The sequence below is a fragment of the Lissotriton helveticus genome, chromosome 1_1, assembly GCF_964261635.1.
Source record: "Lissotriton helveticus chromosome 1_1, aLisHel1.1, whole genome shotgun sequence".
Classification (NCBI taxonomy): domain Eukaryota; kingdom Metazoa; phylum Chordata; class Amphibia; order Caudata; family Salamandridae; genus Lissotriton; species Lissotriton helveticus.
In genome coordinates, this window is record NC_136057.1 from 45,870,784 (window position 1) to 45,896,132 (window position 25,349).

The 25,349-nt window shown below is 43.1% G+C and overlaps 1 protein-coding gene across 1 annotated transcript in view; it reads right to left on the reverse strand.

Annotated features, from left to right (window-relative positions):
- Positions 1 to 4,634: 4,634 nt before the first annotated feature.
- LOC144767260 (uncharacterized) overlaps positions 4,635 to 25,349 on the reverse strand; it is a 94,750-nt gene continuing 74,035 nt past the window's right edge. The window contains exon 2 of the mRNA XM_078650781.1: positions 4,635 to 8,286. Coding sequence (XP_078506907.1) covers positions 5,911 to 7,581 — 1,671 coding nt within the window. The 5' untranslated portion in view covers positions 7,582 to 8,286 and the 3' untranslated portion in view covers positions 4,635 to 5,910. The remainder of the gene's footprint in view (positions 8,287 to 25,349) is intronic.

Sequence of the window (25,349 nt, forward strand, 5' to 3'; positions counted from 1 at the left end):
TGGATCCACCTACTTGTGACCTCATGATAAATGACGTTTCTAGTACACGCCTTCATGCACGCCTATTGCAACGCCTATTCTGTTACGTATGAGCATTTTATCTCTCTTCTCAGCTGTTACGCCTTCTGCATATGCCTTTACTGTAATGCATTGACTAAATATATGAATAACTGTCAATAAAATGTGGTCTGTCAGTCCCTTCCCGAACCTGTGTGGTGACGGAATGGTATGCCACCTTGGCTCGAGCCAAATACCCAATTCCTTTTTAAGGAATAAAACCCTTTTTGAGAAACCTCAAATATCACGGATTTTGCCTCTTATTTATCTGAGTTATTCTTATTGACTTTACCGCATAAATTAAGCATGGGTAATTAGAATTTACCGCTTTCTGGGCAACTAACACTTTTGTGAAGGGGTCAGGGATGCAGCCGTAATTCAAACCCAATTGTGTTCTTTAGCATAGCACTCACATGTACTGTACTAAGAAAAGACACTATATATGTTTTAAAGTGTTTATTTCAACCGTCTAATCCTCTTGCTTAGTACATGAGTAATAACCACAGAGAATATAATTAGAACAGCACTCATGTATGTTACTAGCAGCAAGAATAACATGAACATTTGTAACAAGAGTTGAATGTTCCTAGGTGCTTAGCAACTGGAAGACTACTTCTATGTGCTACACTATGAGAGTTTGGAGTAGCTAAGTTGTCTCTAGAGCTTCTTGGGACTCTGCACACTGCATACCTGTTCACATTGGAGAAGCTGTGACTATCAGAGTTAAGTCGAGAAAGAGTGTTTCCTTGGAAGAAAATCATACATCAGCTGGGCTTAGCTCTGCTCCTCTCTGATTGGCTCTGAGCAAAGGAACGAATGCTGCAGCCATCTGGCAGGAGCTCTTCCGATAAACTGAGGCAAAGACCTCCCTAATTCAGTGGTCAATTCATGAGGTACATGTAGTGTTAACCACTGACTTTCACTCTACATTGGGGGACTTCCCATTAATCCGAGACATAACTGCTATGAACCAGCATGATGAAAATATGTAAAACAAGACGACATATATATTTTTCACATTCACTGTCAGACCATATTGTTAGGCAGATATCATGGAGCTGGTAGCAGACTTGTGTTGCCTTGTGTGGTTGCAAAGTTATTGTTTGGATAAATTGAAACATTCATGAGTTCTCCGAAAGATAATGACATTCTGCATATCGGCCAAACACAGACAGGATAACTTGTTGGGAGTTTACAACAGTTGAGCGCTTAGCTATCTTGGAAAAATAATATTGTCTGTGATAACCATATAATCATGTAAACAATGTTTAGGTAATATATGTATTTGTATTTTTGTGATTGAAGAGTGTTGAAATGAAATATATGTGCTTTCAGAATGCTATCTATTGAATGTTCCCTGAAAATTGGACCTTACATTATGAAGCATGTAAATAAAACAAAATGCACTCCCCAAAAATATTTTAGAACCTATTTAAGGCTCTAACAGTAGATGTAATACTGTTTGAAACAAGATGGTAGGGTTATACTGGCTGGGCTGGTTGAAGTACATGCAGGGTCACTGGCTCTCGCAGTCTGTTTCTTTCATTTCCCTAAATAGCCTGTTTTAAGATTGAAATGTTAAAGACAAAATACATTAGAGCAGCGGTTCTTAACCTTTTCAGTTCTGAAACCACCAATGATTCATTACTGCAATCCAGTCATTATTGAAAGCCGGGGACCCTCGGCCTGAGCTATTTTTTTGACTCGGACCTCAAAACAATACTCAAAAATATAGACACAGGAATACATGAAACACGTTCTCAAATATGGAAATCTTTTGTATAATTCACAATCAAATATTAAAAAAGGTTCACAATTTTCAGTTTTGCTTCTTCATTGAAACATACATTATTAATTTGTATTTATTAATTTTAATAATATTTAATTTTGTAAAAATGTTTGCAGAGCCACTGTGTAAGCCTCACATGCCTTGGACCACAGGTTAAGAATCACTGCATCAGAGGGCTAATTGGTGAGGGACAATAAATATAAAAGGGAGTCAAACCACTATCCACAAAATTAAAGATAGTCATCTAAGTATATTTAGTGAAATTAGGACTTTCCATCATTGACGCGGGTAAAATCTGGATTTTCTTGCAAGACTGGCGACTACCATCATGCTATTTTAAAGCTCCTTATTAACAGAAGCAGCATGAAGAATTGGTTTGCAATGGAAAGTTTTGAAAGTGGAAGCTGAAACCATTAGCAGCTCTCAGAATGTTCCGTTATTGCAAACGTATAGGAAGCCATGGAACTCCTAGTGGAATGACCGTATGAAACAGGTTCTATCAATTCTAGATTGTTTCATGGCCACGTAACCCATCTGGAAAGAATAGCAGAGAATACAGGACAATGAAGTTTCCTAAAGTAAATAAGGATTTGAGAATCAAGCATACTGAGACCCGATGTTCAAGCCTCCTACTCTTTAAGACATCTTGCTACACAGAGACTTGTACGCTCAGGAAAGGCAGGATAGTCCACTGCTGTTAAAAATGTTTTGTGCAGCTGGAAATTGAGAACAGAATTCCAGGAGAACACTGCCTAGCCGAAGCATCATTAGGATTCCTGTCTGAAAAGCAAAAGCATGGCCAATTTGGTGATAGACCTATCAGAGAGATCGGGATTCTCAGGTCAGGCATGGTCAGGCATTTAACACAATAAAGACTATGTCACCATATCATAACATTTGACATTTCGTCAAAAGAGGTCTACTTTTTTAATAGTCAAATTACTGGATGCTCCCCCACAGTGTCGATCTAAGTGTGTTCACCATTCTGTAAGATGTAGATGAGGACGCTAGGTAGCTTAGTATATTTGCCACAATAGTGACAGAGCCACAGAATGTAATTGAGCGTGTCAGTTTGACTGAATTGTAACTTGTCATTGTGACCTGTAACATTTTAATAACAACACATTATTAGTGAATCCTCATACCCTTCTTTCTGCAGCTCCTGCTTCTGATATTGATGGCAACAAACAGATAGAATCCCAGGTAGAAGGTGGACACTATGACGCATCAGTTGGCTGCAAGTGTTGTACATAAGGCTTTATGCAGCGGAAGAAGGCTGCACACTACTTTTACACATAATCTGACTCAACAGCACTGCCTCGGAGGGTGGCACACTGCTTTTACACAACATTTAATGCAACAGTACAGCCTTGGATAACGGCACACTGGTTTTGCACAACATCTGACACAATATTGCAAACTTCCAACCAAGGTCTCGAAGGAAGAATGGATTATAAACATAAATTGGAGAATTTTGGAAGTTGGTGAGAAAAATCTGTCACTATTCCCCTCTGTTTGACTGAGGTCAGAAACTCAGGAACCCTCACAACAATGACCGACATAGCTGGGGCAGTTGGTGTACGTACATCAGACCATCCGCCTTACTTATGGTAGGTATTCTGACCTACTTGCTTCTCTTCAGGAACATTATGTAAAGACTGGCTGTCTGAAACAGAAAAAAACTAGGTAAAAATTACCCAGACTCCCTTGCAGAAAGCTCTCAGTGTATCAAGTACATTATTTATTGATTTTACAAAAAGCAAAAGCAAACTCTCACTTTAGGAGTAAAACAAAAAAGTCTGTTGGGCACCTGTGTGAAACATGGCAGCCACTCAGCAAATGTTAGGTGCTTTTAGAGGCGCTCCTGTTGCTCCTCTGAAGACACAGGGATAGCCAGATTGGTGGAGATCGCTAAATATGGTGCACGGTAGTCCAACAGGGTAGTGGAAGCTGTTACGCCTTCTCCTCTGACAGACCGTGGACCCCTGTCAAACTATAAAGGAAAGGAACAGTCTTCAAATGTAACCCAAAATAGAAAAATCACTAAAGAAAGACGAGCTGGATTCAGGGTATGGTGGACAGGGCGCTCTATCAAAAATGCAACAAAACATCATACCAGCCACACCAATGGTCCTCCCACTAGCCCTGTTTATAGTTGGAGAGATTGTCAGCCTTTCATAGGAATTCCCATAGGTCTGTCGATGGAAAACATCTTTGAAGGAGAAAGGTCTCTCAAAGAAAACCCATCAGACATTATTAGATATAACAGAGCTATATAAGAACCTTAAAAAACAAAAAAGTACATTTTGTATTTGACAAACTCATGTTTAAATCCTTGTGTGGCACACTGCTTTCAAGTGCTCAACCTTCTGTGGTATTTTCATGGATTATTAACAAGAGTAGTGCCAGGATACAGACATGTTTTTAGCTTTCCTAAACAAATCGGGTATGGACTGGGTAGAACTGAATTATGTTCCCAAAACAGGTGTGAAGCCCAGATCTCAGTATTACAGGTATCGCTTCTCTCTTCATTAATAGAGAAGGAGACATAGTACCATCTCAAGCTAAGAACTGCCTCTCACTCTGAGAGAAGGCACACTGGCGAGAATAGTCCCCTATGATTCCACCTGCGCCAGACTCCCTGCTGAAAGCAGTCATGCTATTGAGATTTGACCCCTCTATTGCCAAATAAACTAGGCTCCTTGCTGACATCACAAATTATCTTTTAAATCTAGGGAATGAATCACATTTAAGATCTCCTATACAATCAGCAGTCAAATACCATGAATTCAAATACATTTGTTGTTTTATTACATATCTAAAAACATACATTTCATATTAATATATAAAATATAGTCATCTTTGTGTACATTTCATAGCCTCATGATTGTTTTGATAATGTTAAAGTAAATTGAGTTTGATCCTGGTACACATCTCTGTAGTGTGGATTTTAAAGGCTCTTGATGTCCATACATGGGTGGTGTTTTTGGTGTTTGGTTATGTATCATTAATACAGATTTAGAAAGTATTGGGTTTCAAATGTATTATGCCACTAATGTCTATACAAACCACTTGTTCCTAAATATAATTTGTTCAGTTTACAACTTGTTGCTGATAACGTGTATGGAAAGTGAGTTTGACCCTGAAGCAAACCCCTGTAGTGTGTTATATATAAGGATGAGTGTGCTCTCATTCCTGTTCTGTGGTGGTATGGTGATGACATTGGGAGACGTGGAGTGGTGTGGCTCACTGGTTAGAGGCGGCAGACCCAGAAGCAGAGAATGGCCCGGTACCAGGGTTCAATTCCCGACGCGGCAGGGTCGTGGACCAGGGTCAGCGGACTCGATAATTCTCGCCTCGGTGCCTACTCTAACCAGGGATCACACTCGGCAACTCTGAGCATTAGCTTGCCTCATCTCTACAATGGCCCCCCACATTCGCCAGGGATGCCTGATTTCACCTTGGAGATACCCAGTAGGGACCATCTCACAGGGATAGCCAGGACGGATTCCCCAGCGGTCTACAGCGCCAGGACGCCTCAGGGCAGCAGTGCGCTTTACAAGACACATACATTTACATTTACATTTACATTTACATGGTCGGCAGCAGGAAGAACTTCCCGGACTCATAACTTTGTTAAAATGAACTTGGCGGAAAGCATTCGTTTCTAATATCTTTGGCTACTGAAGATGTATCCTTTCTTCTGATGTACATATTATATCGAAGAACTCCTTCCTCTAGGCAAGGCTGGGCTATGAGACCACTGTTTATTTGGCAGCTCCAGCAACACAAAAGCACCTTACAGATGATTCAGAATGCTACGATCTAGTGTGTGTTCACTGATGTCTCTGCAGAATTGATAACATACTAAAGCTCTTTATACATTCACGGCACTGTAATGGTGTTTCCCCTGTGTGTATACGCTGATGACTTCTCAGATTTGAGGAATCACTAAAACTACTTCCACATTCATTGTAATGGTATGGTTTTTCCTCAGTGTATGTTCGAATATGTTTTTGTTTGTCTGATGACCCACTAAAGTGCCTCACACATTCACTGTAATGCTATGGTTTTTCTCCTTTGTGTGTTTGCTGATGTTTTCGAATATTTAATAACACCCTGAATCTCTTCACACTGTTATTGCAATGGTATGGCTTTTCCCCAGTATGTGTTCGCTGATGAATCCTGAGAGCTGAGGAATGACTAAAAATACTTCCACATTCACTGCAATGGTATGGTTTTTCCCCAGTGTGTGTTCGCTGATGTATTTTGAGGTCTGATAACCGACTGAAGCTCTTCACACATTCACTGCAATGGTATGGTTTTTCTCCTGTGTGTGTTCGCTGATGAATCCTGAGAGCTGAGGAATCACTAAAAATACTTCCACATTCATTGCAATGGTATGGTTTTTCCCCAGTGTGTGTTCGCTGATGTATTTTGAGGTGTGATAACCGACTGAAGTTCTTCACACATTCACTGCAATGGTATGGTTTTTCCCCAGTGTGTGTTCGCTGATGTATTTTGAGGTCTGATAACCGACTGAAGCTCTTCACACATTCACTGCAATGGTATGGTTTTTCTCCTGTGTGTGTTCGCTGATGAATCCTGAGAGCTGAGAAAACACTAAAAATACTTCCACATTCATTGCAATGGTAGGGTTTTTCTCCTGTGTGTGTTCGCTGATGAATCCTGAGAGCTGAGGAAATACTAAAAACACTTCCACATTCACTGCAATGGTATGGTTTTTCCCTAGTGTGTGTTCGCTGATGTATTTTGAGGTCTGATAACCGACTGAAGCTCTTCACACATTCACTGCAATGGTATGGTTTTTCACCTGTGTGTGTTCGCTGATGATTCCTGAGAGTTGAGGAATCACTAAAAATACTTCCACATTCATTGCAATGGTATGGTTTTTCCCCAGTGTGTGTTCGCAGATGTATTTGGAGCAGTGATAACCGACTGAAGCTCTTCACACATTCAGTGCAATTGTACGGTTTTTCCCCTGTGTGTGTTCGCTGATGTATTTTGAGGTTTGATAACTGACTGAAATTCTTCACACATTCAGTGCAATGGTAAGGTTTTTCCCCTGTGTGTGCTCGCTGATGTCTTTGGAGTTGGGATAATTGACTGCAGCTCTTCACACATTCAGTGCAATGGTATGGTTTTTCTCCTGTGTGTGTTCGCTGATGTCTTTGAAGATTTGATAACCGACTAAAGCTCTTCACACATTCAGTGCAATGGTACAGTTTTTCCCCTGTGTGTGTTCGCTGATGTCTTTGGAGTTGGGATAATCGACTGAAGCTCTTCACACATTCATTGCAATGGTATTGTTTTTCTCCTGTGTGTGTTCGCTGATGTCTTTGAAGATTTGATAACCGACTAAAGCTCTTCACACATTCATTGCAATGGTATGGTTTTTCCCCTGTGTGTGTTCGCTGATGAACATGGAGTTGTGATAACTGACTGAAGCTCTTCACACATTCAGTGCATTGGTATGGTGTTTCCCCCATGTGTGTTCGCTGATGGTCTAGGAGTGCTAACTCACTAAAGTTCTTCACACATTCACTGCAAATGCATGTTGCTTCTCCTGTGTGTGTTTGTTGATGGCTCTTTCGTAGTGATGACAAACTAAAGCTCTTGCTGCTTGTGTATGATTTTTGTTTCTTGGTTAGTGTCTCTGGGTCAGGTTTATAATTATCTGCATCCCATGACTGGGTTTTCTGAGGAGCTAACATGGTTGATAAAGCCCTTGTGTTTTTATCACATTCCCTGTATGTGTGTGGTATTTTGGATGGTTGATTTCAGATTTCACAATGAAATACAAGACTCAAAAACTGCACATATTATATTTGTGGCAAGTAAAGCTTCTTTGTAGGTGGTTATGTCTTTAGATTGAGAAATGGTTTTGCATGTTTATGAGTGAAGATTAGTCTTCGTTCTGGTCGAAGCAAATTGGGACAGTCTGTTGTAGATCAGAGACCCTCTCTTTCCTTTGCCCTTAGTTGTCTGGCTCCACTCCCTTGGGCTTTTCTCTTGCTTCTGTGGTTTGGCCAGGAAGAGTTTACAATACACCTAGCGTGCTGAATGGTGGTCTGCCATCATTACAGGAAGCAGAGAAATGCTGTATCCACCTCATACCGAACACATGATCAAAGCTGATGGTGGAGGCCTGTTTATACAGGAAGTGGTTTGTCAGTGTTGTTGCCTTAATTTTCTAGAGGTTATTTCTTAGTCCTGTTGCGTGGAGGTGCACAGCTCAGACTCTTACATCCACTGAATTGCTCTTGACTGCCTCTTCGAGGATCTATCAGTTTATGTTCAGGTTCCTCAGTCTGCAGATCTTTTCCTGAATATTGCAGCTAATTTTTTTTACCACTTTTTTCAGATTTGCACGATTACTGTCATTATTCAGGATCATTTGAGCATCCAAGGCTGATTTCCTATTGGATGTAAAGAGATTTAAAATCACTAAATGGAAATGTAAGAGTATGCAAATACACAATATTTAACTAGTTATAAAAGACCATTTATGAAAGTTACCAAGAGATATTTCCCCTACACAGATATTTAACTAAATGTTCTATTGAACATGTACATCTTACTTAATTCAGAAAAGGAGGTAATTTTTCAGTGTTCTCACAGTAACTTAGTACAGAAAGAGCACACATGGAATGCCCACTTGCTAGAAGTACAGCTTTACAAAGACGCACATAGCTAAGAGTTCATTTAAACAAGAAGAGATTGTGTAAAAAGAGCTGGATCAGGATGTGCTGCTGTCACTTCAGTTTCAGGAAGTTTATAACAACAGTAACCTTTTCAAGACTACATGACAAAGAAAACTCTTCATGAAGTTTATAATAAATGTAACTCTTCAGGAACTATATAATAAAGCTAATGCTCCAGGAAGTATATAATAAAGCTAACGCTCCAGGAAGTATATAATAAAGGTAACGCTTCAGGAAGTATATAATAAAGGTAACGCTCCAGGAAGTATATAATAAAGCTAACGCTCCAGGAAGTATATAATAAAGCTAACGCTCCAGGAAGTATATAATAAAGGTAACGCTTCAGGAAGTATATAATAAAGCTAATGCTCCAGGAAGTATATAATAAAGCTAATGCTCCAGGAAGTATATAATAAACGTAACGCTTCAGGAAGTATATAACAAATGTAGCTCCATTACCACTCTTCTTCACAGTACTTCGAAGTTTACACTGGAGGAGCTGAAGTTCTAACTCCTGTCTTTACTTTTCTGTTTGTTAAGTTTTTTTTTGCCACATTCCTAGGGATGGTCCAAGCATTTGTTGGAAGATTGCACCATTTATTATAGAGATTCCATCACTACTAGTAATATACCTGCAACATCTCTGCTACCAATACGTGTCTGCTTTTTATCTTTTTCTGCCTTTACCGGGGTATCTAACTAAATGTCTTCCGTTTGGTGCCAGCATGCTTCTCGGTCAGTGAATGGAGCATTGGCAGAGTAAGACAAGATGTCCATTGCTTGAAGGTGAGTGCAGCACTTACACCTCTGGGTATTTCTTACATTCAGCTCCCTTATGGCTGCGTACTCGCTCAGCAGGGTTCATTGACAGCTAAATCAGGGGAGTGACACAATGAACACAGCAGACATCAGGTAATGAAGTAACACACAAACGCCATGATAGCGTAGAAGGATCAAAAGCATCTTTAGAGAAGCTAGCCGGGGACATAAAAACGGAGGAAGTGCACAGGTAGCTACTTATGAGGTACAAACAGGGGAGGCGAACATGTAGGTACATGCTCCATTTTGGGTCTGTTTCAGGCTTTTACTGGGCTGGGAATTGGGTGCACTGTATCTTAATCCTGCGGCTGATAAAGGCACTTGCTGCAAGGGTGTTACCACTTTGACCCTTTACAAGCGGGGAGCCGAGCCTTAGAAAACACAACACCTGAAGGCTGCCTGCCCTGAGGGGAAGGTGAGGGTCCAGGTGTCAGAAAATATCAGCAAGGGACTTAAAAGGATCCTAATAAACACAGCCCCAGAGAGGCAAAATCGTCAGCCTAGATGAAGAAGAGCTGGGTCCTCCACTGTTTCCGGAACAGTAAGTTTTATTGAATCGTTCTAAGGTTAGGAGGCATAGAATTCCACTGGGTCGGAGCTAAGACATGGAAGGAGAAACCTTTCGTTCTGGCTCTCCTGTGACGAGGGATGTGGGCCAGGTTTAGATTGGATGGAGCATAGCGTTCTGGAGGGCATGTAAAGTCTCATCCAGGCAGCTAGTCTGGTTGCTCCTTAGAGCTCTGTTTTTTTAGTTAAGTTTTAACCAGTTGTCATGCATATATTTGCCCAACGCGGATACACAGTTTTTAGATGTGACACAAAAGCCAGTTGACTCTGCCGACAGGGAAATAATTAGCTGAGTGTCATCAGCATACAGCACTAAAGAGATATTCCATAATACTTCACTTCCTCTGCCAGAGGTCTGATGTAAATATTAACAAGCATTTGCAATGCAAATAGGTCTCACATTTGTGAGTTAGTGCTATTGAAGTTGTGAATGGGATTTTTTTTTACCTACACGGTTTATTTTTAGAGTGAATGTATGTAGTGTGCAAAATCCCTTAGAAAGGGCCTGCACTTCGTAATAAATATATTGAAAAAGACGCAAAGATGGATTGTGTCAACAATTGCTTGGCAAGTACCTTATGGATGAAGTGTCGCCACACATGTACACCGTGGTGCTTTACTAATGAGAAACTCATTAATAAAAGTAGTGCTTACAGACTAACCAACGCGATCGGAGCATGAGAATCCAAATCCCGGCTTCACTTTCATTTTCTAGACTATTTGATTCACTCTCCTGTGTCTTGGATATCCCCCAAACACTTGGAGACAATGAAGTTGGCAAAGGGCATGGGGGGCAGGGCGGCATCAGGGGTACATGAAAATGTATTCATTGCCTAGTTGTCAAAGTTAGCCCGGTGCTATCAGTTAAAAGTGTGCAGATATCATTAGGATTACTTTACTCGCATCTATGAGAAAATTGACATTAATTATACAAAATGCCAGAATCCGTGTCTGTTTTCACAGTGCTGGTTGATTAGCTTCATTGCATTAGTTTTTGTATTTAATCTTTTACATAGCATCCAAAGTAGGTTACCTAACCCCAAAGCCCCGAGTTATTAAATGACCCAAAGTAGGAAGTGTTTTACAGTTGAGAAAATGTGTCCAAATGTAATTTTGGTAGTGCCATGGAATGATCAGCCAATGAGGTACTCGATGAGCAGGTATTTAACAACACGTTCAAAATGTTCAAAATGTACGGTATTGTGGCTTTTGTTTGTTTGTACACAACCACCTCTCTGAATCTGTTTATTAACACAGAATTCCATCTACCAGACAGTGCTCACTGAGGGGCGACTAAAGCACAGAACAAAATGTATTCAGTTATCCTCAGTGTGAATGCACCCAGAAGGTTTAGGTACCCGTCCTGAGAGGCTAGGGATCCCTGCACTTCTACAGACTCTGCCATGCTCCTCTGCACCAGCAGGGCACAGCTCAAAATCTGCTGCTTGTGCTAAGCTAAGACTAGGTAGGGGGATGAGGTTGGAGCATGCAGGAGTTTCCAGCAGATTTCCAGGTTATTGAAAGTGATGATTCTGACATGAGGCAAAGGAGTCTGACTTTTGTCTGTTTGCCTGCACCAGTCTATTTCTCTACCATCTACGGGGCTCACTGTCATGTATTCATTCTTCTCTCTTTGTTAAGAGGTGCGTGAGCCAATACATTAATTAGCAGGTAGAGCCAGCCCGAGACAAGCCAAAGCGTATACGAGCCAGTGGGCGAACCGTGAAAATGATCGGCATGTTAATCATACAGTAAACATGATGCAAATGTGTAAATGTGCGATAACGTCTCTTCAGAATTCAAAAAGTGCATTTCGTTAGCGCGTCACTTCAGTACACATGATTATAGCGCTGATTTGAGAGGAAGGTATTAAAAGTGCTCGTTTTAAGCATGAGTTAAAACACTGCCGCTCCTCCGGCCTGACAACAATGCCAATTGGGAACTATGGGGCGTCAGTTGCTATCCATTCCCCGAATGTTGCCTAGAGTCTTAATATATTTAGAGTTACATCAAAATCTAGTTAATTAAACACGAGAAGTTTTTGTACAGCACGCATCGTGATCTTGCATATTTCAAAGTGGCAATAATAAAGATGAAAACGGAATTGTCGGCAGGCAAGAAAACATGAACAGTAGTGGGGGGATGGTGCGGAGGAGGGTGTAAAGTCACTGACTGAGGGAGGGGGCGGGTGGGGTGGGGAAACAGACAAGAAAATAGTTTTAGCAGTAAAGGGGCCAATAGCCGTGGAAGGATACAAATGATGAATGAGGAGGGACAAACAAGCCTCAAACCAATCGGAGGGCAGTATTTAAGACAAAAGCCAATGGGCAGAGAGTGGGCGGAGCTTCCATGAAGCTTCCCCACTACAGTGTATACTGCATGCCTCGCAAAGCGATGGCAGAGTATTTGCACTGCAACGCTAGGCGAGACCTAAAAGAAATTAGTGTTAGGAGTTAAGGGGGCAATAGCTGTGAAAGGATAAATGATGAATGAGGAGGGACTAACAAGCCTCAAACCAATCGGAAGGCAGCATTTTAGACAAAAGCCAATGGGCAGAGAGTGGGTGGAGCTTCCATGAAGCTTACACACTACAGTATACACTGCATACCTCACAAAGCGATGGTAGCGCATTCACGCTGCAACGCTAGGCAAGACCTAAAAAGGGTAGGAATGAGCTCCAAACCCCGGGGGACACCAGGAGCCATTCCTCTTTGTGATGAGGTGAAAGGGGAAGGGGAGGGTATAACTTTAAAAGACAACTTGTTCAAGCAGGTGACAACCAGAAGTCAAATATGAAGGTATAGATAGTTTTATTGTAGCTTCTTTCATCATGCAGAGCTCCCACACTCCTGCCTCAGCAAACGCCACTCCTAGAATGACCGGAAGACCTGGAACAAACTAGAGTTCCAAGGATGACCAGTCAACCTCGCGCGGCAGGTTGACTGGTAAAGAGAGAGAACCATCATAACATATCTTCTTTTCTTACAGAAGACAAAAAAATAATAATAATACAAAGTACATAAAATATTGCAATTAAAACGTGCAAAAGTGAACAAAGCATTATATCAATAGAATAAATACTGATAATAAATATGAAAAACGCAACATATGTGGAACAGAATAAAATGTTATATTAATAAAACAATATAAGCAAAATATAGAAGAACCGTATGATAAATTTATCATAAATTTATGAAACATCTTCTTTCCTAAAGAACAAAAAAAAAACAGAAGAAGTCAATACCTAACAAAATCATCATATCTCCTTGGAAAACGAATCTCTCGTACTGGTTTTGTTTTGTTTTCCCTCATGAAGGTTTTTGCAAGTACTAGATTGTTGTAAAGGAGGCCCTTGAATACAAGTACCAGCATCCTTCTTGGGATAAAGAGCAATCCTCCTAAAATTCCAACATTGGCCGTTTCCTAAAACAAAATGCCATCTGAGAACCTCTTTAACACTAAAAGGATAAGAAAATGTATTCAACCCATGCTCTCTTCTACCTAATTTGACCTTGACAAGATCACCCACTTCCACTCTTCCAGTTTTACCAGTATGACCACGATAGGGAAAGAGGTGTTCTCTTCATGCAGCCAATGAGGAATTAACTTGTTTTTGGCACTCTACCTCGAATTTTCCCAAAAGGGATAACATTGGTTACACTATGGACAGTGGTATTATATGACCATAACATATCATCCACAGCTCTTTGAATATCATGTCGACCCTAAACAGCTAATTGAAGAGTACCTTTCACCATTCTATTCATGCTTTCCACTATGCCGTTGCCTTGTGGAATATACAGTTAAGTACACATGTGCCTGCATCCATGACTTGAAAGGAAGTTGCGCATGGCATAAGAAGTTAGTTGAGTGCCATTATCTGCAACTAACACACGGGGAAAAGTATCTTTAAAAAATATGGATCTGAGATGATTAAGAATATTATCAGTAGTAATATTTCTCAAAAACTCTACGAACACCTAATATGGTCATACATCCACTAAAACCTTGGCAAATCGATACTTAGAAGAGAGAAAGTCCATCGGACCAATAAAGTCCAAACAAACCTTTTCCCAAGGCAAATCCGCAAGAAATGAGATGGAACCTAGGCGTTTGAGAATTAATCTTTAACCTCTTTTCGTTCTCCTTACACAAAGAACAATCCTCTACCCAACGAACATAGTCATCAAACCCAGGATACCAAAAGTTAGCCTTAAGGCGGTTGATGGTCATGGTTTGTCCAAGATGACCCTCATGAGCCAAAAGAAAAAAATTCTTCTTAAGAGACTTTGATGGGACACATTTTTCACCTCTCATCACCAAATCATCAGACCTTTCAACACTAAGCTCCTCTTGTAATTTGACAAAGCTGTGCAGAGAAGGCTTCACATCACCTTCACGCTTCCAACCAAGGCGTATAGCATTAATGAATTCAACAAAATCGGGATCGTCACTCACCGCTTGATGCCACTCTTCCCTAGAAATAGACTTAAATTCATCTGAGCACACATCCTCTATGCTTGCTACCAAATAAACATGTTCTTCCTCAAACTCACAAAAGTGCTCAGACTGGATGGGAAAGCGAGATAAGCAATCTGCTTGAATGTTCTTCCAACCAGATATATGTTCCAACTTATATGTAAATTCTTGTAATTTTGCAGCAAATCTCATCAACTCGACATGCGGCGATATTACTGGGCGTCCCAACTTGCGGCAATCAATCACGGCCTCTACGGACCGGCGGCTAACCCAGGCTACGCTATGGATCGATGGCTCGTGGGAGACGGGAATTACTACAGAGCATTGTACTCTAGGTCTCTGGATCGGAAGCTTACGGGTCCCACCAAGACTATGGTCCATATCTGGCGCACAGTTACTAAGACGTTGGGCTGGCACAATAGGGTTACCATGGCTACACCGCTGTTTGACTCCGATGTGTTGGGAAAGTTGTGGCACACGAAGGGCTTCGATAGGTGGGACACTATCGGGATATCCAAGGTTGGGGACATGGTGGCCAGGGGTAGGGTCAAGTCTTTCGAAGTGCTACAATCAGAGTACCACTTGGCGGCGACTGAATATTTCCGTCACGCTCAGCTTAGCCATGCTCTTTCCCCCTATGTGTCGGGGGCGGAGGCGATCCCTGAATCGTCTCCCCTGGAGGATCGGGTGTTGGACGGCCACATGCCGGATAGTGCTATCTCCCTGACCTACAAAAAACTTATTAATGTGAGAGTTGACTTGCTGGTGCGATTGAGAGAGCTTTGGGTGCATGATGGAATTGAGGTGGATGACGAGGAGTGGCAATCGGCGATTTCCTCTCCCAGGGAAGTTGCAATCTCGGCGCGTCTCCGCCTGGTGCAGCTGAAGGTACTGCACAGGGTGTATGTTACCGGCCCCAGACTACTACACATGGGGCTGTCTACAGATGGTATGTGCCGGAGGGGTTGTGGAATGCTTGGGACCTTCCTCCACATCATATGGGAATGCCCTTGTGTGACCCGATATTGGACGCGTGTGCATGCCGTGATGGACGAAGTGACTGGTGTGACCCTGCCGGCTGAGGCCCGGAGATGCCTCCTTAACATCTGGGGCCCGACTGATTATAGTGTTGCGCAGACCCGATGGGTTACCCTGGGTAACATGGTGGCCAAAAGAGATATCGCCCAGAAATGGGGTGCGCCGGCTCCCCCCTCGCTCAGCCTCTGGGAGTCGAATATGGACTGGTGCATGCTGCGTGAGAAGACGGTGTATGTGGCCAGGGGAAAGCCTAGAATGTGGATGTCTGTATGGGGTGCCTGGAACTCTTATAGGGGAGACATCTGCGACCCCCCCGTGGAACTCGATATTGAAACCCTGCCTTCCCCGTAGTCCCCCATGCCCGGGACTCCACTGTATGTCTCCTGCTGCATTACCCCCCACGTCTCTCACAGTAGTCATTTTCTTATGTGCATTCCTGGGTGTTGAACCTCCGACCCCCCTCCGCTACAACAGCCCGCTAGATCTGTATTGTCCTCAGCCTTCTTCTCTTCCTCTTCTGCTGCCAATTGTGCTTTTGCACACCTTTCTTTCGGCCTTCTATAGGCCTCTTTATCTCATGGTTTATTTATTTTTGAGTTCGTTCTTATTTAAAAATTAAACCTGATTACTTCGGCTCATGGTGTTGTGCACTACCTTTCCTGTTACCTTCATGCTGCCTGGCCTCCGGGATGTATGGCTGAATAGCGGTGTACTTTTGCTGTCAATAAAGGTTTTCCAAAAAAAAAAAAAAAAAAATCTCATCAACTGAGGAGAACCATTATTTGCACCACCCGGGGATAACATTCTTAAGAGAGGCTTGTGATCAGTCCTCAAAGAAAACTGTGAGCCCCACACATACGTTCGAAAATGCAACACACCCCATGCAGCAGCTAAAGCTTCACCCTCAATAACTGCATAGTTTCGCTAAGAACAGCTGACCGTGCAAGAAGCAAATGCAACTGTTTTCTCAATACCATTTTTCTTTTGTGAAAGGATAGCACCAATGCCATTAACATTTGCATCAACTGTAATGTAAGTGTCTCTACCAGGTTCAAAAGTAGTGAGGATACCTGCATTAACAATTTCATTTTTTATGTTATGAAAATCCTCATTTTGTTGAGCTTCCCAAGCAAACTGTACACCTTTTCTAAGCAATAAGCCTAATGCTTCAGTTTTATGTGCAAAATTAGAAACAGTATTCAACTAACCCCAAAAATGATTTGAGTTGATCCTTGTTAGAAGGAATAGGTGCAAGTCTAATAGCTTTTAACAACTCTTCTTTTGGTTTGACTTCGGATTGGGAAATAGTATATCCAAGATAATCTATTTCAGTCAATAGAAACTTGCACTTATCCTTTCTCAAGGTAAGACCAGCATTAAGTAGAATTTGTAACACTTAAGCTAAAGTAGAATTATGCTCAAATTCATCATCACCAGTGATGAGAATGCCGTCCTGAAAATAATGTACATGTTTCAAACCCTTCAATAAAAAATGCATCATACGTTGGAAAACGATGACTGCTGAGGCAAGACCGAAAGGAAGCATTTTAAATTGAAAGACACCTTCAGTTGTTAAAAATGCTGTTAACTTCCTAGAATAGGGATGTAGTACTACTTGATGATAAGCTGCCCTGAGATCAAGTTTGCTGAAAGTTTTTTGCCTTATCCAACAAGAGTACCATCTCAGAGATATTAGGGAGAGGAAATGTATCAACGATTATGTTCTAATTAAGAGACCTGAGGTCCATAAAAAAACGAAGCTTATCATCCTTCCTTTGGATAATGACCACCGGAGAAAGCCACTCTAAGTCCTACACCGGTTCTATGATGTCTTGATGTCCTCAAGCATCTCCCTAACTTCTTTTTGGATAGCAATGGGAATTCTTCTAAGGGCATGTTTGACCCATTGAGCATTATCCTTAAGTTTAACTTCTTGAACATACCCCACATGTTTACCCAGTTCAGAGCAAAAAACAGCATTATATTTTGTCAAAACAGAATTAATACTGGGAAAATCTTCAACAACCAAATCTTTGTCAATAGATCTTCGATCTAAAATAATGTGCAGGTGATGTTGTTGTACCCAACCTAGAATTGCTGGACCATCTTCAGAAATGTAAACTATTCCCAAAGCAGACCTTCCCTTCAATTCAAAAGTAGTTTCCATGACACCCTTGATATTAACGACTTCACCCCCATACCCTTTGGGTGTGATATCACTATTTGAGAGTGAAAAATTAGGCCAACAATCTCTAAAAATGTGAAAAAGAATAACTGTGAACATTGAACCTGGATCAGCTAAGAGTGTCACTGAAACATCATTCAACACAAAGGTAACTTTAGGTCTTTGCAAAAACCCCAGGACAATTATCTTCAATACAAAAAGAAGTGTCAGGGAAAACAAAGTCTTCATCAACAAAGGCAACCATATTCTTAGATGGATTTCTACAAACGTTGCTGATGTGACCTCTCTTCCCACATTTCTTACAAGATTTATCTCAGGCAAAGCAATCATAAAAGTCTGCAGCGTGAGTCATACACCCACAACGATAACAACCAACAAATGTGTTTTGTTGTCAGAGAAAGTTGCTTTAAGGTTAGGGTTCGAAGTAGAAAACTTAGGTTTAGCATCAGTAGACTTTGTATCAATATCTGAAGGAGAGTCTGTATCATTTTTGTTGACAACACTGTATCTTCTTTCTTTGACTCAAGAGCATGCATATCTTGCATGCATTTATCCGATTCCTCAACGACTTTAGCAATGGCAATTGCTTCCATTAGTGAAGGATTCTTAGCTGCCCAAAGTTTCTCTTGCATCCTCTTATTCTTACATTGTACTATTAATTGATCTGCCATCGGACCAAAATCACACTTAACAGACAATTCTCATAAGCGAGTTACCATTTGATCAACGGATACTTTATCCTTTTGTGGAACTGTATAACATTTGTGTCTTTGCATGACAATGTTGACTTGCTTTCCAAAGTACTTTGAAAGTCTTTGTTTTGCCTCATTATACAGATTGTCAATAGGTTGACCATCGGCACCTATAATTTCTGGCAAAAACTTAAGGACATGATGACCAGCTTTTCCAAGTGAATTCAAAAGAATGGCTTTTTTCTTAAAAGCTTGAAATCTGAGACCATCAATAGCCTCCAGGTAATTTTCAAAGATACAAATCCACTCCTCCCATTCAATTGAAGGAGTGTCACCTTCAAGAAGGAAAGGTGGAGGAGGGGCTATTGTTTGACTGACAGCCATGAATAAATAAGCACACAACTGGACGAAAGAACATGCAAATTTGCAAAGGAATAGTATTGATGGAGATTTAAGCAGATTTAAGCTAAGGCAGGAGAAAAGAAACAACATTTGAAATAGATAATTCTGAACAGTACTGGTGGTTGGCAACAATGTAGAACTGGAAATCCACTAAATTAATTATAACGTACAGCACTCGTGGTTGGCAATTCCTGGATGCAAAAGAGACTCATAGTTGGCAAGACGTGGTTGGCAGTAAATAAACGAAAGTACAGACAAAATGGCCGCATGTTACGTTCCTTACATCTTGAGCGTATGCACACAGATGATGCTGTATGTAGCGTTATTGTGGAGTAAAAAGAGTCACTGTGGTTGCATAGTGTGCAACCAATATATGTAGTGTTGGCTTGAAATAATGGAGACACTGTGGTTGCTTAGTAAATCGATATACGGGTTCCGAGCGCAACCAGGTTTTGGACTTGACAAAATCGGGAATAAAAAAAAATGGACAATACCTCATTAGTCCGATGATGCGAAAGGCAATACAGTCACCATCCAGCTGAATAGAATTAGGATACAAGCTGCAAGATGGACGATGTGCTGGATTCGTGCTCTTCAAGGATCCACTGGTCACCTGAAGATCGTCGCCAAAATGTTCAAGTAGGTGACAACCAGAAGTCAAATATGAAGGTATAGATAGTTTTATTGTAGCTTCTTTCATCAGACAGAGCTCCCACACTCCTGCCTCAGCAACCACCAACCCTAAAATGACCGGAAGATCTGTAACAAACTAGAGTTCGAAGGATGACCAGTCAACCTCGCGCGGCAGGTCAATGAGGAGAGATGGAACCATCATAAGACCACTCCTTTAACAACCATTTACAATGCAATGGTCTCGGAATCATTGAAGGTAGAGCTATTGGCATTGCTCATGACATTTCTTTTTTTTTCTTTAAATCATAAATAAATGGCATTGTCATTTACATTGTCAATACACAGCACTCTGCACTCAACAGCACACACCAGTCTGCACTCAACAGCACACACCACTCTGCACCTGCACTCACTGCTCTGCACACTCACTCTGCATTCTGCACTCACTACTCTGCACTCCCTACTCTGCACTCCCTACTCTGCACTCCCTACTCACTACTCACTACTCTGCACTCACTACTCTGCACTCTGCACTCACTACTCTGCACTCACTACTCTGCACTCTAGTGAGTGCAGAGTAGTGAGTGCAGAGTAGTGAGTGCAGAGTAGTGAGTGCACTCACTACTCTGCACTCACTACTCTGCACTCACTACTATGCACTCACTACTCTGCCCTCACTACTCTGCCCTCACTACTCTGCACTCACTACTCTGCACTCACTACTCTGCCCTCACTACTCTGCACTCACTACTCTGCACTCACTACTCTGCACTCACTACTCTGCATTCTGCACTCAATACTCTGCATTCTGCACTTACACTCTGCACTCACTACTCTGCACTCACTACTCTGCACTCTGCACTTGCTACTCTGCACTCGCTACTCTGCACTCACTACTCTGCACTCACTACTCTGCACTCACTACTCTGCACTCACTACTCTGCACTCACTACTCTGCACTCTGCACTCACCACTCTGCACTCACCACTCTGCACTCACTACTCTTCACTCACTACTCTGCACTCACTACTCACTACTCACTACTCTGCACTCACTACTCTGCACTCACTACTCACTACTCTGCACTCACTACTCTGCACTCACTACTCACTACTCTGCACTCTGCACTCACTACTGTGCACTCACTACTCACTACTCTGCAATCACTACTCTGCACTCACTACTCACTACTCTGCACTCTGCACTCACAACTCTGCACTCACTACTCACTACTCTGCACTCACGGCTCTGCACTCACCACTCTGCACTCACCACTCTGCACTCACCACTCTGCACTCACTACTCTACACTCACTACTCTGCACTCACTACTCACTACTCTGCACTCACTACTCTGCACTCACTACTCACGACTCTGCACTCACTACTCACTACTCTGCACTCTGCACTCACTACTCACTAATCACGACTCTGCACTCTGCACTCACTACTCACTACTCTGCACTCACCACTCTGCACTCACTACTCACTACTCTGCACTCACCGTTCTGCACTCACCACTCACCACTCTGCACTCACCACTCTGCACTCACCACTCTGCACTCACTACTCTGCACTCACTACTCTGCACTCTGCACTCACTACTCTGCACTCTGCACTCACTACTCTGCACTCTGCACTCCCTACTCTGCACTCCCTAATCTGCACTCTGCACTCACTACTCACTACTCACTACTCTGCACTCACTACTCACTACTCACTACTCTGCACTCACTACTCACTACTCTGCACTCACTACTCTGCACTCACTACTCTGCACTCTGCACTCACTACTCTGCACTCTGCACTCCCTACTCTGCACTCCCTACTCTGCACTCCTCAATCTGCACTCCCCACTCTGCACTCCCCACTCTGCACTCCCCACTCTGCACTCACTACTCTGCACTTACTACTCACTACTCACTACTTTGCACTCACTACTCTGCTCTCTGCACTCACTACTCTGCACTCACTACTTTGCACTCACTACTCTGCACTCACTACTCTGCACTCTGCACTCACTACTCTGCACTCTGCACTCACTACTCTGCACTCTGCACTCACTACTCACTACTCACTACTCTGCACTCTGCACGTACTACTCACTACTCACTACTCTGCACTCTGCACTCACTACTCTGCACTTACTACTCACTACTCACTACTCTGCACTCACTACTCTGCACTCACTACTCTGCACTCACTACTCTGCACTCTGCACTCACTACTCTGCACTCACTACTCTGTACTCTGCACTCACTACTCTGCACTCACTACTCTGCACTCACCACTCACTACTCTGCACTCACTACTCTGCACTCTGCACTCACTACTCTGCACTCACTACTCTGCACTATGCACTCACTACTCTGCACTCACTACTCTGCACTCACTACTCTGCACTCACTACTCACTACTCAGCACTCTGCACTCACTACTCTGCTCTCTGCACTAACTACTCTGCACTCACTACTATGTACTTACTACTCTGCACTCACTACTCTGCACTTACTACTCACTAGTCACTAGTCACTACTCACTACTCAGCAGAGTAGTGAGTGCAGATTGCAGAGTAGTGAGTAGTGAGTAGTGAGTGCAAAGTAATGAGTAGTGAGTGCAGAGTAGTGAGTAGTAAGTGCAGAGTAGTGAGTGCAGAGTAGTGAGTGCAGAGTAGTTAGTGCAGAGTGCAGAGAGCAGAGTAGTGAGTGCAGAGTGCACTCTGCACTCACTACTCTGCACTCACTACTCTGCACTCACTACTCTGCAGTCACTACTCTGCACTCTGCACTCACTACTCACTACTCTGCACTCACTACTCTGCACTCACTACTCACTACTCTGCACTCACTACTCTGCACTCACTACTCTGCACTCACTACTCACTACTCACTACTCGGCACTCACTACTCTGCACTCACTACTCTGCACTCACTACTCTGCACTCACTACTCTGCACTCTGCACTCACTACTCTGCACTCTGCACTCACTACTCTGCACTCACTACTCTGCACTCACTACTCACTACTCTGCACTCCCTACTCACTACTCACTACTCACTACTCTGCACTCACTACTCTGCTCTCTGCACTCACTACTCTGCACTCACTACTTTGCACTCACTACTCTGCACTCACTACTCTGCACTCACTACTCTGCACTCTGCACTCACTACTCTAAACTCTGCACTCACTACTCACTACTCACTACTCTGCACTCTGCACGTACTACTCACTACTCACTACTCACTACTCTGCACTCTGCACTCACTACTCTGCACTTACTACTCACTACTCACTACTCAGCACTCTGCACTCACTACTCTGCACTCACTACTCTGCACTCACTACTCTGCACTCTGCACTCACTACTCTGCACTCACTACTCACTACTCACTACTCTCCACTCACTACTCACTACTCACTACTCTGCACTCTGCACTCACTACTCTGCTCTCTGCACTCACTACTCTGCTCTCTGCACTCACTACTCTGCACTCACTACTCTGCACTCACTACTCTGCACTCACTACTCTCTACTCACTACTCTGCACTCACTAATCTGCTCTCTGCACTCACTACTCTGCACTCACTACTCACTACTCGCTACTCTGCACTCACTACTCACTACTCTGCACTCTGCACTCACTACTCTTCACTCACTACTCTGCACTCACTACTCACTACTCACTACTCTGCACTCACTACTCTGCACTCACTACTCACTACTCTGCACTCACTACTCTGCACTCACTACTCTGCACTCACTACTCTGCACTCTGCACTCACTACTCTGCACTCTGCACTCACTACTCTGCACTCTGCACTCACTACTCTGCACTCTGCACACAATACTCTGCACTCTGCACTCACTACTCTGCACTCATTACTCTGCACTCACTACTCTGCACTCACTACTCACTACTCACTACTCTGCACTCACTAATCTGCTCTCTGCACTCACTACTCTGCACTCACTACTTTGCACTCACTACTCTGTGCTCACTACTCACTACTCTGCACTCACTACTCTGCTCTCTGCACTCACTACTCTGCACTCACTACACTGCACTCACTACTCACTATTCTGCACTCTGCACTCACTACTCTGCACTCTGCACTCACTACTCTGCACTTACTACTCACTACTCACTACTCTGCACTCACTACTCACTACTCACTACTCTGCACTCACTACTCTGCACTCTGCACTCACTACTTTGCACTCACTACTCTGCACTCTGCACTCACTACTCTGCACTCACTACTCTGCACTCTGCACTCACTACTCTGCACTCTGCACTCACTACTCTGCACTCTGTACTCACTACTCACTACTCACTACTCTGCACTCTGCACGTACTACTCACTACTCACTACTCACTACTCTGCACTCTGCACTCACTACTCTGCACTCACTACTCTGCACTTACTACTCACTACTCAGCACTCTGCACTCACTACTCTGCACTCACTACTCTACACTCTGCACTCACTACTCTGCACTCACTACTCACTACTCTGCACTCACTACTCACTACTCACTACTCTGCACTCTGCACTCACTACTCTTCACTCACTACTCACTACTCTGCACTCTGCACTCACTACTCTGCACTCTGCACTCACTACTCTGCTCTCTGCACTCACCACTCTGCTCTCTGCACTCACTACTCTGCACTCACTACTCTGCACTCACTACTCTGCACTCACTACTCTGCACTCACTACTCTGCACTCACTACTCTGCACTCACTACTCTGCACTCACTACTCTGCACTCACTACTCTGCACTCTGCACTCACTACTCTGCACTCACTACTCTGCACTCACTACTCTGCACTCACTACTCACTACTCTGCACTCACTACGCTGCACTCACTACTCTTCACTCACTACTCTGCACTCACTACTCACTACTCACTACTCTGCACTCACTAATCTGCTCTCTGCACTCACTACTCTGCACTCACTACTCACTACTCACTACTCACTACTCTGCACTCTGCACTCACTACTCTGCACTCTGCACTCACTACTCTGCACTCTGCACACAATACTCTGCACTCTGCACTCACTACTCTGCACTCATTACTCTGCACTCACTACTCTGCACTCACTACTCACTACTCTGCACTCACTAATCTGCTCTCTGCACTCACTACTCTGCACTCACTACTTTGCACTCACTACTCTGTACTCACTACTCTGCACTCACTACTCTGCACTCTGCACTCACTACTCTGCACTCACTACTCACTATTCTGCACTCTGCACTCACTACTCTGCACTCACTACTCTGCACTTACTACTCACTACTCACTACTCTGCACTCACTACTCACTACTCTGCACTCACTACTCTGCACTCAGCACTCACTACTCTGCACTCACTACTCTGCACTCACTACTCACTACTAACTACTCTGCACTCACTACTCTGCTCTCTGCACTCACTACTCTGCACTCACTACTCACTACTCTGCACTCTGCACTCACTACTTTGCACTCACTACTCTGCACTCACTACTCTGCACTCTGCACTCACTACTCTGCACTCTGCACTCACTACTCTGCACTCTGCACTCACTACTCACTACTCTGCACTCACTACTCTGCACTCACTACTCTGCACTTACTACTCACTACTCACTACTCTGCACTCACTACTCACTACTCACTACTCACTACTCTGCACTCTGCACGTACTACTCACTACTCACTACTCACTACTCTGCGCTCTGCACTCACTACTCTGCACTCACTACTCTGCACTTACTACTCACTACTCAGCACTCTGCACTCACTACTCTGCACTCACTACTCTACACTCTGCACTCACTACTCTGCACTCACTACTCACTACTCACTACTCTGCACTCACTACTCACTACTCACTACTCTGCACTCTGCACTCACTACTCTTCACTCACTACTCACTACTCTGCACTCTGCACTCACTACTCTGC